The sequence below is a fragment of the Nestor notabilis genome, unplaced genomic scaffold (assembly GCF_000696875.1).
Source record: "Nestor notabilis isolate BGI_N333 unplaced genomic scaffold, ASM69687v1 scaffold14562, whole genome shotgun sequence".
NCBI lineage: Eukaryota > Metazoa > Chordata > Aves > Psittaciformes > Psittacidae > Nestor > Nestor notabilis.
Window position 1 is genome coordinate 10,373 of NW_009918827.1, and position 13,498 is coordinate 23,870.

The 13,498-nt window shown below is 42.6% G+C and overlaps 1 protein-coding gene across 1 annotated transcript in view; it reads right to left on the reverse strand.

Moving 5' to 3' along the window:
- Positions 1-1,542: 1,542 nt before the first annotated feature.
- RSBN1L (round spermatid basic protein 1-like) overlaps positions 1,543-13,498 on the reverse strand; it is a gene marked incomplete at its 5' end in the record, with an annotated part of 37,565 nt that continues 25,609 nt past the window's right edge. The window contains 5 exons of the mRNA XM_010009923.1: positions 1,543-2,750; positions 2,844-2,952; positions 7,924-8,091; positions 11,710-11,852; positions 12,050-12,187. Of these exons, the coding sequence (XP_010008225.1) occupies positions 2,094-2,750; positions 2,844-2,952; positions 7,924-8,091; positions 11,710-11,852; positions 12,050-12,187 (1,215 nt within the window). The remainder of the gene's footprint in view (positions 2,751-2,843; positions 2,953-7,923; positions 8,092-11,709; positions 11,853-12,049; positions 12,188-13,498) is intronic.

The following is a 13,498-nucleotide window of genomic DNA, read 5'->3' on the forward strand; positions in this document are numbered from 1 at the left end:
CTTCCAGATAATCCACAAAACACAAAGGGAGCTGAGCCCACATTTCTACCATCAGGAAGGCTCAAATTGTTACATGAACCAATTAATTTTTCAAATCAGAGTCTGCTCGAGTAATAACTTGCCATGTCACACATGAATCGTTTGCTCATGGTGTGAGGGGAAAGCAAGATCCCTGAGGCTGCAAAACTGGCACTCATCTCTTAGGCAGCAGTGAAGAAATGAGCAGTGAGACTTAAGGACCTAAGAGCCACATCCAAGAGATTCATGTTGCTATTGCTTCTCTAATATGTAATTATGGCTATGGAGGAGTAACGTTTAGCAAGTCAAAAACTGATTTAATTAATAATTCCTTGACAGACCTATTTCAGATTTAAACAGATCAGGGCACTCATCCGTCAAATGGCTAATTTTAGTGCCAGGCCTAAGTACACAGCAACATTGTGAAGTTTAACAACCTATAACCAAAATGTTTGCAACAAAAGGGCCTTAGGTAGTTGAATTAGACATCACCTGGAAATCACGTTGTTCTATTGCTACAAATGAAGCCAAAGTGATAACCAAGTGCATCAAAAGGTTATAACCTGGGTAGGTAAAGGTTGTACAGCTTTTAGAGAGCTATAAGGGAAAATAAATTAAAACCAACATAAAATATCAGAGCTAAGAGGGCACTGGAAATAACCACAGGCTTAGGATCTTCAGCTTTACATACTTAGTTGAAGGACAGGCTGTAGGGCAGTTTACTGCTATTCATAGCTACCTGAAAAACAAGTATCATTCAGATGTGTCTGAACTATACACTAATATGTTACACAAAGAATTAAATAAGTTAAATGACAGAGGTTTTGCCATTTACACCAGATGCTAGCTAGCCTTGAAATCCTCTCCCTCAGAACACAGCTCAAAAGAACTCAAGCGTCCCACAGCTGGGGAGAGAGGAGAACAGTTTTAATGCGGACACCACTGTTACTTTATTCATTAAACAACTCTTGCTTCCGAACTGGGACTCGAGAGGAATCTTCCTACTGGACACACTGGCAACTATCTTTACTGCCTGGCGCTATCAGCATAGGGAACAATTAAAATCCAAATGTGTCTCCATGGATTACAGGTCACTGCTAAAGTCTGAAGCCCTTATAGCTTGGTAAATAACCATTTAAATCATCTTTGTTGGTTTTATTTTAGTCAAACGAATTATGTAGGTTGAGGGGGGTGGTTGTTTTTAAGTTTTAAACATGAACTGGAGCTGCCTTCGCTGCGGCTGGAGCAGGGGAAGAGGCCAGCGCAGAAGGGAGCTTGCTCCCTCGCACCAGCTCATCTAGAGAGGTGCGCGCAGGTCCTGGAGCCCGCAGGGTGTCCGACTGTCCTCACAGCAGGGAAGGTCTGTCTCTGTTCCACATTAACATCTGATGCAGGAGTCTGGGGAGTGCCTTACTGAGCCCCTGTGAAGGAAGGACTGGTTCTGTGTTCTGACTAACCTCGATTTACAGAGAATGCCTCAGCTCTACCTCAGGTTGCTACAGCTCCTCACCCCACAGCGGCGTGAGGGCATCCTCTGCGTTAGTGCAGGTAGAAACGTAACCGTTTAGAGAGGCAGTTGAACTGAATCATTTTTTTGCAGACCCAAAAATAAAACCAATCTGTTATTATGAACCTTTATTAAGCGGCTCACATTTCAGTATAAATCACACTAAAAAGATTTTTAAAAAAGATATTTACACTACAGTGCTGACACATTTAAAATGAAAAAATTGGTATAAATAAGCTCTATGGAAAAGCCTGGAATTGTCAAAAAGAATTCTGGCTCATCTTACAAAAAATATATATGTTAAATGTCAGCTCTACTCTAAAACCTACAACTCAAAATTATTTAAAGACTTCTTTATGTTAAACCTGCAGTGTTTACAGTGCATCTGGCCCTAAGTGCTTTGATACTTCACAGTTATGGACAGGCACTGAGGAATGTTACAAAGCTACATAACTATTTTCTGTAACAGATGCGAAGGCAAGTCACAAACTTGCCTCACAGAATTTATGAATCTTTACATTATTACATCATTAAGTTTAAAAAGGAATTTAAAACCATATGTACAAATTTAGCACAAAAAATCATCCTCTCTTTGTCCATGCAGTTTTGGATATGATGAACTATGTTGTCTTGTATCATCTGGATGTACGTGACCTCCAGAACATAACTTGCCTTGTAAGTCCTTGCTGCCGGGTTCAAATTTAGAATCCATTTCCAACTTAAATGCCGTCAATTCAACGTGATCCAACCTAGTCTGAACAGTCTGGCCCGCGGCGTCGTTAGGTGCCCCTGTCTTTTCAGGCAGGTCGACGTCCATGGGTTCTTCCTTTATTCGGTGAGAGGCGATAGGTTCGTGTTTTATGGGCACGAATTCCTTCTGCAGGTACTTTGTCTGGAGAGCAGCTGAATGTTTGGTGTCTTCGGAGGTATTTTTGCTCATCGTACAAATTCTGCTGTCAGTCTGAAGTCCAATAACCGAAGACTTGGGGTCTGCAGAGGTCCCTGCTTCAACAGTACTTGTATTTTGAGAGAGTTCTTCCTCCGAATGGTACAGCTTGAGCCGGATGTGCCAAGCCAAACTGCACACAGCTGAAACTGTCTTGAACTGGTGCACGACATTCCTTGGGATAAAATAAATGTCATTATCGAATAACTGGATTCTGGCGTATCGAATGCCTTCCCTTCGCAGCTGATTGAGTTTTGCATCATCAACCCACTGGACACACTGGAGGAGCAAAGGGAAAGAAGGAAAAAAAAGGGGTGAAAACTCTGATTTAGCCTCGGTGGATACCCCATCAGCAGTGGCGAGCATGCTTACCTGTGAGAGTGGAGGCTCATGCAAATCTAATTGCATTCGCTGAACTACCTCTAAGAAATCTTCAGCATGAAAACAAATTACATCTTTGGTTATACGAGGCTGCTCAGACCTACAGAAGAGCAAGAATTGCACAGTCAGAGCCAGAAACTAACATGCTACAGAGAATAACAAGGAAAATGTGCAAGTAAGGATAAGCAAATGATAACAAAAGCATAGCCTACATTTTGAAGGAAGAAAGATTGCCTGAACCGGCAACTTCTCAAACACAACCTCATCCAACTGGTTAAACAAGGTAACCACAATTTCTTTACAAGTGCAGTAAAAGCAGCAACGAAAGGTCATCACAACTCAGTATTTTTAGTCTTTATTTTCAACTCACCTCTGTCTGTCTTGATGCTGAAAGACAGATGCCCCAGATACACTGGGCTTACTCTGTCACAATACCCCCATCAGGTACCTCACAGCATGCAGCAGCCTGACTAGTACTGTGGCAACCACTGCTTAGTATCTTCACCTCAAACATCTTGCTCAGAGTTGGTAGTAAGGCTGAATCTGCACTAAGCTGCCACAATGCAAGTACGTGACAAACACTGGCATCCTCTACAAGACATCCCTGAAGAATACAATCCTATTTGTGCTCACTAGAGAGCTACAGAAGAGCGAAATCTGAATTAGGGTTTATTTCTATATTCAAACTATAGAAGAATTCACCTCTTGTCCCACAGTATCTCCCCCAACATTCGTATCATTCGTCCAGAGACATTATCTAGAATTAGCTAACAAAAGGCAAAACCAGCTATGACCCTTTATCACCTTCTGATCTAAAAGCCAAACTCACTTCTTCAACAGAAACATACAAAACTAAAGATATAAAGATTTCATTTATATAGGATAAAGCTCACGCTGCAGTGGTTTTGCAAGAGAAATTTATCAGCCAGAAAGCCTGGTTGATGACTACTCTCCTTCATCCTCTGCCACGTCCTGCCCAGGCTGACAGGAGCCGTCAGACACCACATTCAGGCTATGCTGAAAGGAACCGAGAGCCACTGGGGTCCCCCCAGCTCCTGCACACACCCCAGGGGCAGCCTGCCCCTCACCCTGCACCCCTCTGCCACCTCCACCCTGCCACACAGAGCCACAGCCTTGGACCTGCTGCACCCAGGGCAGGAGCTGTCACCGCAGAACAGCTCAATGCATGTCGGCATTGGTTTAATGGATGTTCCAGCACTCTTTTGAAAGCAAGATTATAATCAATTTTTGTATTTTTATACACATACACACAGTGTTATTAATGATTCACAAAGCAGGCAATGATGTGCAGTTTACTGGGCTTTTTTAAACTGACAAGCCATGTTTGTTTTATTTGGGTCATGACCTCAATAAAGCAAAAAAATAACCAGTCTGAGGCTATTTTTAGAGGGGAAAAAAGTCCCAGATCAACTCCTAAAAGTACACTGGGGAGAGTGTGCAGACCACATGTTTTACTTTCAGTTTTACAGAGATTAAAATAACCTCTCTATATTTTGATCTCTCTACTCCTGAAGAGGATTCAAGCACTGAAAGCAAAAAGCTGTAGAAACATCTCTGATTGGTGACATAAAAAAAGCATTAGCTACATTCACCTTCTTTTCATAATGTAGATCTGTTTGGTTGTTTTGGGTTTGTTTTTTAACACACATCTGCCTCTGGAGTTGACAGTGTTTGTAAATGAAGTTAGCAATTAAAATAAAGACAAAGAATATCAAGGCCAGGTTAGACAGGGCTTGGAGCAACCTGCTCTAGTGGAAGGGGTCCCTGCCTGTGGCAGGGGGTTGGAACTGGATGAGCTTTAAGGTCCCTTCCAACCCAAACCAGTCTGGAATATTATGAATACCTGCATACTAAAAGAAATTCAGTCCAAAGCAGTATGTTCACAGCAGTGTCTACTCTGTTTTACACATTATACAGGAGAAAGTATAGTTAACAATTGTTTGTACATCGTTCCTTTTTCAGTCCCTATATATACGTACAGCAGTAGCAGTTACCAACTGTGTTGCAATTCTATCACAAAACATGACCTTCCTTTTGCAAACATAACACAGAAAAGATTATTGCCACATAATTTTTAATCCTGCACTTGCAGATTTGGTATTTAGCACAACTTTGAGACTGTATTTTGTAAAACCTAAAGTTTAGAGGGTGTTGTGTCCCCACCACCACCACCAGCAAAACAGTAGCAGAATAGTTCAGTTAGATGTACAAATAGGTATTCAATCCAAACAGAACTGTAACATGACTTCAGAAAACTCCATTTAAGTCCCTCCTAGAGCACTGCTAGAACTATTTTTGACCATATTTTCCCTTAACTTCACTCTTCAAAAGGGCTGGACTCTTCTTGCTGTAACTTTTCAAAACAGATTCAAGACTACAGATTTTACCACAAACATTTCTGACCTAACGCATCAAGTATGGCAGTATATAACAACTCTGGCTGTATATAACAAATTCCTGTGATCATACAGAGAAGCACTAACAACTTCACACTCTGGAACACCAACTTGAAAGCTGGTTGCTGAAACACGGGACAGAGGGGTTTCATTTTGCCAGCAGCAATGCTATGAAGTACCTTTTGCTGTCCCTGTCACAACCCATCCACATTTCCCAAGTAAAAATCTTCAAAGTTCCCATGATTTAAAATCTCACTGGCTTTTCATGAGTTCTAAAGCACACTTGGTATCACTACAAAAGTAGCATTAGGTAATCAGCATGATCACAACACCAGTGCTTACCAGATCTCAACGCAGTTCTGTCTTTACAACGCTTGCTAGCAACAGCCAACGCTCCTCTACGATTTGTAAACATTCACAGAATTAAAGTAGGATCATAACCCAGCTGTTGTACAAAGCATCTCAAATCAAGAACCTGTCATATTTGGGAAAGCAAAAATGCTTTTTGTGTTCTTCCAAATACTATGTTTTGTTTCCAGTTCTGTCCTCTCACCCCAAAACTGCTTTTTGCCTTTCAGCAGTTCTGTTCCTGTCTTTCCTGCAAGATGCCAGCTCTCCTACCTAACATGAACATTCATGCCTATCAGCTACTAAGTGAATCCCACTTTCTTCAGATCTCCAGCATCTCCTTGATTACAGAGCTTTTTTTGCACACCCAATTCATTTTTATACGACCTAAACACAACCCTGTTCAGCAAGGCCAGGAATGGCTTTACTTTCCCTTCACAGAAAACATGAATTTTATATATGGTATCCCATCGTTAAAACATGGGCATTTTTCCTGCCAACAGATCCTGGCATCAAACTTGGACTGTCTCCAGCTTTCAGAGATTTCTTTAGAATCCAGGTTGTTTGTTTCATTTTTTAAATCAAACAGATTTAAGAGAAAAAAAGAAAGCCAGATTTTTCAGAACTTCCATGCATGTCGTTTCCTTTAAACTAGATCTACCCACAGCTTACAAATTAAGGCAAAACTAATATCTGAAATTATCTAATGTGTTACAGTAATTAATGATGCTTCGTTATCCTAAACCCTGATTAGTTCTCTTCATGTAAGTACAATAAAGTGGCTTTTCCAAGTTATACAAGAGAGTGGAAAGGGAAAGGGGAAAAATTATCACTGAGGTCAAATCAAGCTTGAAATACGTAATTTTTGTGTTGACTGTGTTACATATTTTCCTCCTTTACATATGTCAGACTCAAGTTTTTTATTTGGCATTAAAAGATGTATTTTCAGTTCTTTCACTGAAATGAAATGCTGGCAGTTACTTATTTTCCCCAAAAAACTCCTGTACTTTCAATTCTCTCAGGCACTTCTGCCCATTTTCAGCTCACTTTTTAATCCATGCTATTTTTATTTTGACTAATTCCAGTCATTTTTTCAAGTTTAAAGGGAATATCAGCAGAAGATGAATAGAAACCCTTTTCCACAAGTGCCAGCATATGAGAAAAGATGATGATTTAGACCTGAAGAGCAAGAAAACTTTTTTTGGAATGCAAATGCACATGTGATGATTTCTAAGGCAGGAGGATCTTGTTAGGAAGGTACAGGATGTATGGGCAATTCCCATGGCATCTGAATTACTATCAATTTAAACTCCTGTTAATTTCCCCAGGCATGCAAGACTGTCTCAGCTCTTGCCCTTCCACTGCTACTTAGTCTTGATTCACTCCAACTTCTCAGAGCAAGCAGGAAGTCTGAGGTTCCAGCTATCAACCTGAAAAGGAACTAAGCTGCAAATCCTCAGAGCCCAACAAACAAGCACAATAACATCTAACAATCCAGTTCCTCCCCAACAGGAATTATTCCATTTTCTGTCTCCATGAACTCCTGCCCTGTAACACAAATTTGCATCTTTGCATCCAAAGGGAATTCACTCTTCTAATTTCTAGACAGATACAAACACCAAAAGGTGTTTTTAGTGTTTATATATGCAAACCTTCAGAACTAAGGTTATGCTCCCACACCAGAGCCAGAAGATCCTGAAAAATGCTTCTTGGACCCAGGCCAGGAAGCCCATATGATTATGGGCTTTTTATTTGGCTAAAATGTAAACAGCTTCAAATAAGATACATTTACTTCCTGAATCTCATATGGGAATTCCAAAGACAGACACCAACCTCCAACAGGATCATTCCTAGGTAATCTATCATAAATAAACCAGAGTTTTAACAGCCATGACTTTGAAGCAGAAGCATAAAGATTCTGCTCGTTTCCAGACAACACAAAGAATCTCCTGTGTACCTCTGAGGCAGAAACTTGGGTCAGTCCACATGCACTACTTAAAGCAAAACAAAGTGTGACATGTTTTTACAATTAACAATAACTCTGTTACAGCAACCTTAATATAGATGTAAAACTATCACTGCAAGGCACCTTTCTCCTTTGAACCCCACAGCAATGCTGTTTGCAGTCTAGCAGAGGGCAGACAAACACAACTAATGCACAGAGAGAGACGAGGGGGAAAAGAACTCCAGTATCTACCAAGTCTTCATTAAATCCCTAATACTAGATTACCTATTCCTTCTACTAATTATAAATGGAAATCAAGGCAGGTATTTTTCAAACACCTCAAGTGTGAGTCACCACGTACCACTCTCCACAGTGCACAGCCTTCAACACTCCCACAGCAGCTGTAGTCTGTCTTTCAAAGCCTTGTCCTATGTGATCTGCATGGGCTCGTGTCCGGTCTTCAAATAGCATTTCACGGGGTTCACTGGTTCGAGGTAGGTACTGCAAGTTTTTGATTTCATTGGTAGTTCTGTAGTAGAAAAACAGCATTAGTAATAGAGAAATTGTTCTTAAATACCTAACTTCCACCACAGCCAACAGGAGTGGGTTTCTCCCTTCAGTGGGGACATGCAGCCAAATGAACAAAGCAGTAACACTTGGGACATATTCCAAATCCAATAAGCTATGTGAAAAATCAGAATAGCTATGCAGGTAAAGAAAAAACCCCAAACAAACTAAACCCAACAGCAACTCAGTGTCGGGCCCTAATGATGGAGCAACCCACCTGCATTCTCCACCTACAAACCAGGCCATAGAGCCCAGGAACTCTATTTAAGCCATGCTGCAGGAGCACTGGTCCGCACCTCAGCCACAGGTGTGCTGGGCCATGGACTTGCTTCCCAGCTTGACCCTGGGACATCTTTGCCATGACAGACCTGCCTGGACATCACTGGACCCGATTCTCACTGGCAGACTGACCTCAGACCTGCCCCATCACCACACTCTTCCCTGATGCTCTGGAGGCTGGACTGAATCTGGTCCCCAAGCCCCAGGTCTGCCCTACCAGCCTCCCTCTGGCACTGTGAGACCAGCCCCTGCCGTGAGCAGCCCCTGGCAGGGAACTGCTGGCCTTTGCTGCTTCTCAACTATGAGATACACTTGCCAATTCTCCCCGAAGTGTTTCTTCATCATTCATGTTTCTACCAAACTGCTGGGAAATGCATATGGATATTCAGTTCCATGTTGCAGAACTGGGAATGAGGAACAGCAAAAAATTATTTCTTCAGGGTTTAAGGGAAGTGAAGGAAATGCTGCAGAGTGGGATCAGAGCCACAGCACCATTTTCTGGAGCCAACATTGTGTGCCACATTCTTCCAAAAGCTATTTATAATCATAACATAGCCAAGGCTGGAAAGGACATCCAGAGACTTCCCCCACTCAACTAGAGCAAGTTGCTCAGGACCATGTCCAGCCAAGTTTTGAGCAACATCAATGACAAAGACTCCACAAGCTCACTGGGCATCCTGTCCTAGCGCTCAACCATTCATACAGTAAACTTATTTTTCTTTTTTTTTTTTCCTTATTTTAAATGGAATTTCTTGTAATTCAGTTTGTGCCCATTACCTCTGGTCACATTACTGGGCATTGCTGAAAAAAGCCCTTCTTACAACTTCTCATCAGATGCTTATATGCACTGATAGGATCCCTTTAAGCAGTCTTTCTCAAGGGTAAATCCCAGTTATCATTAAATGGGTTGAGTTGGAAGGGACATTCACGCAGTTCCAACCCGCCTGCCACAGGCAGGGACACCTTCCAGTAGACCAGGTTGCTCCCTGTGTCCAACCTGGCCTTGAACACTGCCAGGGATGGGGCAGCCACAGCTTCTCTGGGCACCCTGTGCCAGTGCCTCAGCACCCCTACAGGGAAAAACTTCTTCCTAATATCTAATCTAAACCTACCCTCCTTCAGTTTAAAGCCAATTACCCTTGTCCTGTCCCTACATGTCCCCATAGAAAGCACCTCTCCAGATTCCTTGTTGGCCCCTTTTAGGTACTGGAAGGCTGCTCTAAGGTCCACAGCCCTCTCTTCTCCAGGCAGAACAAGCCCAACTCTCAGCCTGTCTCCATAGGAGGGGTGCTTCAGCCCTTTGATCATCTTTGTGGCCCTCCTCTGGACCCACTCAAGCAGGCCCATGACCTTCCTCTTCTGGGGGTTCAGAGCTGGACACAGTACTCCAGGGTGGGGTCTCAGGAGAGCAGAGGGTCCAAATCACTTCTCTCAACCTGCTGGCCACGCTCCTTTTGATGCAACCCAGCAAACAGTTTCTGAGCTGTTGGTGCACACTGCTGGCTCATGTTGAGTTCTCCCGTCCTCGCCTTTTCCATCACCAGACCTGCTCCAGGATGACTATGTCTGTCCTGGGCCAGCAACCCCAGAACTGGACATGATACTCCTCAACCTGCTGGCACTGTTCTTCCTAACCCTGTCCAGGAGGCTGCTGGGAGGCTTTGCCGCAAAGACACACTGATGGCTAATGGTCAACCTGTCATCCACCACGACGCCAGAGTCATTCTCTGTGGGGCTGCTGTCCAGCCAGTTGGGCCCCAGCCTATATTGGCACAGGGGGTTATTCCTTTAGGTACAGGGCTTTGCACAGCCCTGTGTTAACCTCATCAGTCCACTGAGGTGGCTCATTCCTACAGCCTCTTAAGGTCCCCGTCAGTGGCAGTGCAACTCTGTGGTGTGTCCACCATTCCTTCCAGTTTTGTATCACCTGCAAAATTGCTGCGGGTGTGTGGCACTGGGGAGGCTGCACCTCAGACACTGTGTCCAGTTCTGGGCCCCCCACTCCAAGAGAGACACTGAGGTGCTGGAGCAGTTCCAAAGAAGGGCAACAAAGCTGGTGAAGGGTCTAGAGCACAAGTGTGATGAGGAGCAGTGGAGGGAACTGGGGTTGCTTACCCTGGAGAAGAGAAGGCTCAGAGGAGACCTTATAACTTTCTACAACTACCCAAAAGGAGTTTGTAGTGAGGTGGGGGTCAGTCTCTTCTCACAAGTAACAAGACAAGAGGAAATGGCCTCCAGTTGTGCCAGGGGTAGTTTAGATTGGATATGAGGAAAAATTTAACCACTAAAAGGGTTGTCAAGCACTGGAACAGGCTGCCCAGGGAAGTGGCTGAGTCACCACCCCTGGAGGTATTTCAAAGGTGTGTAGATGTGGCATGTAGGGCCATGGCTTAGTGGTGGACTTGGCAGTGCTGGGTTAATGGTTGGACTCGATGACAAAGATCTTTTCCAAGCTAAATGATTCTATAATTCTGTCCCATGATACCAGCCACTAACGAAGATGTCAAACAAGGGCAAATACAGCATTGAGTATCTTGGCCTCTTGTTTGTCCTTTGCCTCCAGACCCTTTTGCCCCACCCAGCAGATACCCTACATTTTCCCTAGTCTTTTCTTTGCTGTCCATTTTCCTGAGAAGTCCTTGTTGCCCTTCACATTCCCTGCCAAGTTCAACTCCAGATTGGCTTTGGCTTTAACAGCATCCCCTTCATGGTTGGGCAGTGTATCTGTTCTTCTTCTGAGGCACCTGGCCCTGCTTCCACTTTTAGTATGCTCTCTTCTTATGTTTGAGTTTTGAACCAGAGAACTCGAAATACACATTTTTTCATTACATATAATATTCAAACTCTGCAGAGGACATCCCTACTCTTAAGCTGGTACTTATTCACCCAGTACCACAGAAAAGCTTAAAGGTGCCATTTAATGTTGGAGGTGTTACCTTTCAGGTGAGAGAAGCCCTTGTCCCTTGAGGTCTTTAAACATCCACTCACATTTAAGAACAGGGGTATTAACTGCAGTCTTGTGGCATACATCAGTAGTTGTATGCCTGTTCACATTTCCCTGCAGTTTTCTCCTGAAATTCCTACTGGAGCTCCAAAAAGGACCAGATTTGGCTAAATAGCAAACAATTTAAAAAATTCACATCCTTACAAAACAAAGCAACTTAAAAGTGTATTTTGAGAGAACAATTTACAGAAATTTATACTAAGATATAGTATCAACCAGTAAAAGGATTGGGATAAAATGAATTTGTAGAGAAAGAATACTGACTTGACATTTATCAAGCAAAATCATTCAACATACCTCTTCCTTTTGAAAGGTGACTTTGGCATGTCAGCCACAGGGATCATCTGTTCTCCTGGACGTACCCACATAATGGGACCATCATCACTGTCTTTACGACTCTCTAATTTTAAGCTAGAAAGTGTTCCCCATGGCAGTGTACACTAATGAGAAATACAAGCCACAATTTTCAAGTGAGTTACTTTAAAATCTTTTTAAAAGCAGCCTTTATCTGTCACAACAAAAACATTTATTAAACCATTCAATTACCTAAGCAACTATCACATACTCTCACTGTATTGTAACAGTACTAGACAGTACATTGACCCCCTTCTCCCAACCCATTCCCTTCTGTCCTTACTTTTAAGAAGGGTGATTCTTCCAACATATCAAGGAATTCAGGGAAGTAATCCCCCACTTCCTCATCAACTGCTCCAACCAGGCTGATCTGTCTCATTGGGCCAGCTCTATATGTACCATGAGAGTATGTTCTTTTTACCTACAAGTAGAATATGACAGCAACAGTTATACTGAGTCCACTGCCGCTCAACGTCTACATTCAATAAACACCTTTAATCTCTGTGCTTATGGGTTTTGATCAATATTAGTCCTACAGTCTTCAGTATACTTAAGATTATGAAGTCAATCACTATGAACTCATTATCAAAGACAGAAGCTCTTAAACATACATGACAACTTGTATTTTATATATTTTAAAGGCTGAAGATAAGGTTAACTACTTATTGCCTTTAAAGAAAATAACATTCCAGAGCAGTAACTGTGAAAAGCTACTAAGGTATATTCTGCTCAGTAACTAGTAAATAAGGATTCTTACCTGGATTACTCAAGTCTAGCTTAATTTTTACCTTTTTCCTGTAACAGTTAGGCAGGACCCTGAGTTACAACTAAATTCTTAAGTATTTCCTCTGCAGCATGGCCTCTGAGTGAACACATTAACTAGAGCTACTACTGCTCACAGTGAAGACAAGTCTCATAAACAGTTAGTAAAGGAAGAGAAAGGGAATGGTAGCTATTTCTTCATTTTGTTCTGCTGTGTTAACACGTCTTGTGCTCTCCCTTAGAACTTTGAGGGCTATAACATGCACCTCTCATGAAAAACCTTTACTTTGAACCTGAACAGAAACACATATTCTTATCAGGTTTTTTTCAATAATCTCATCTGTCATGTTACATCAACAAAATACTTAAGCACGAGACTGATGAGGATCACTTCCCCTTAAGCTTCCCATCTCCTGTTTAGCAGGCTGAAAGACATAGTGCTATTAATAGATGAAATGTGATCAGATCAGAGCAGAGGGAAGAGCAGATGGATTACTGCACGAACAAGTAAGGCTCTCACACTGCATCTCTAGATGTTCTGCACCCAAAGCAAGAAAATTCAGAAAAGGAGTAAGGAAAACAGTTAATGCAGTAGTGCTTACTTCTGGCCCTCACCTGAACAGACCACTAAAAGTCCTAGTAATTATGGCAGTGCAGAGGAGAATGAGCAGCAGTTCCTGAAAACAGGACTATATCATTGTCCTGGGTTCAGCTACAGCAGTCATTTTTTCTCCTTCTTAGTAGCTGGTGCAGTGCTGTGTTTTTGACTTTCAGTCTGGGAACAATGCTGATAACACCGATGTTTTTAGTTGTTGCTCAGTAATGTTTACTCTGACCAAGGACTTTCTCAGTCCCATGCTCTGCCAGGGAGGAGGGGAAGCCAGGAGGAAGCAGAGACAGGACACCTGACCCAAACTGGCCAAAGGGGTATTCCATACCACAGCACGTCATGCCCAGTATAGAAACTGGG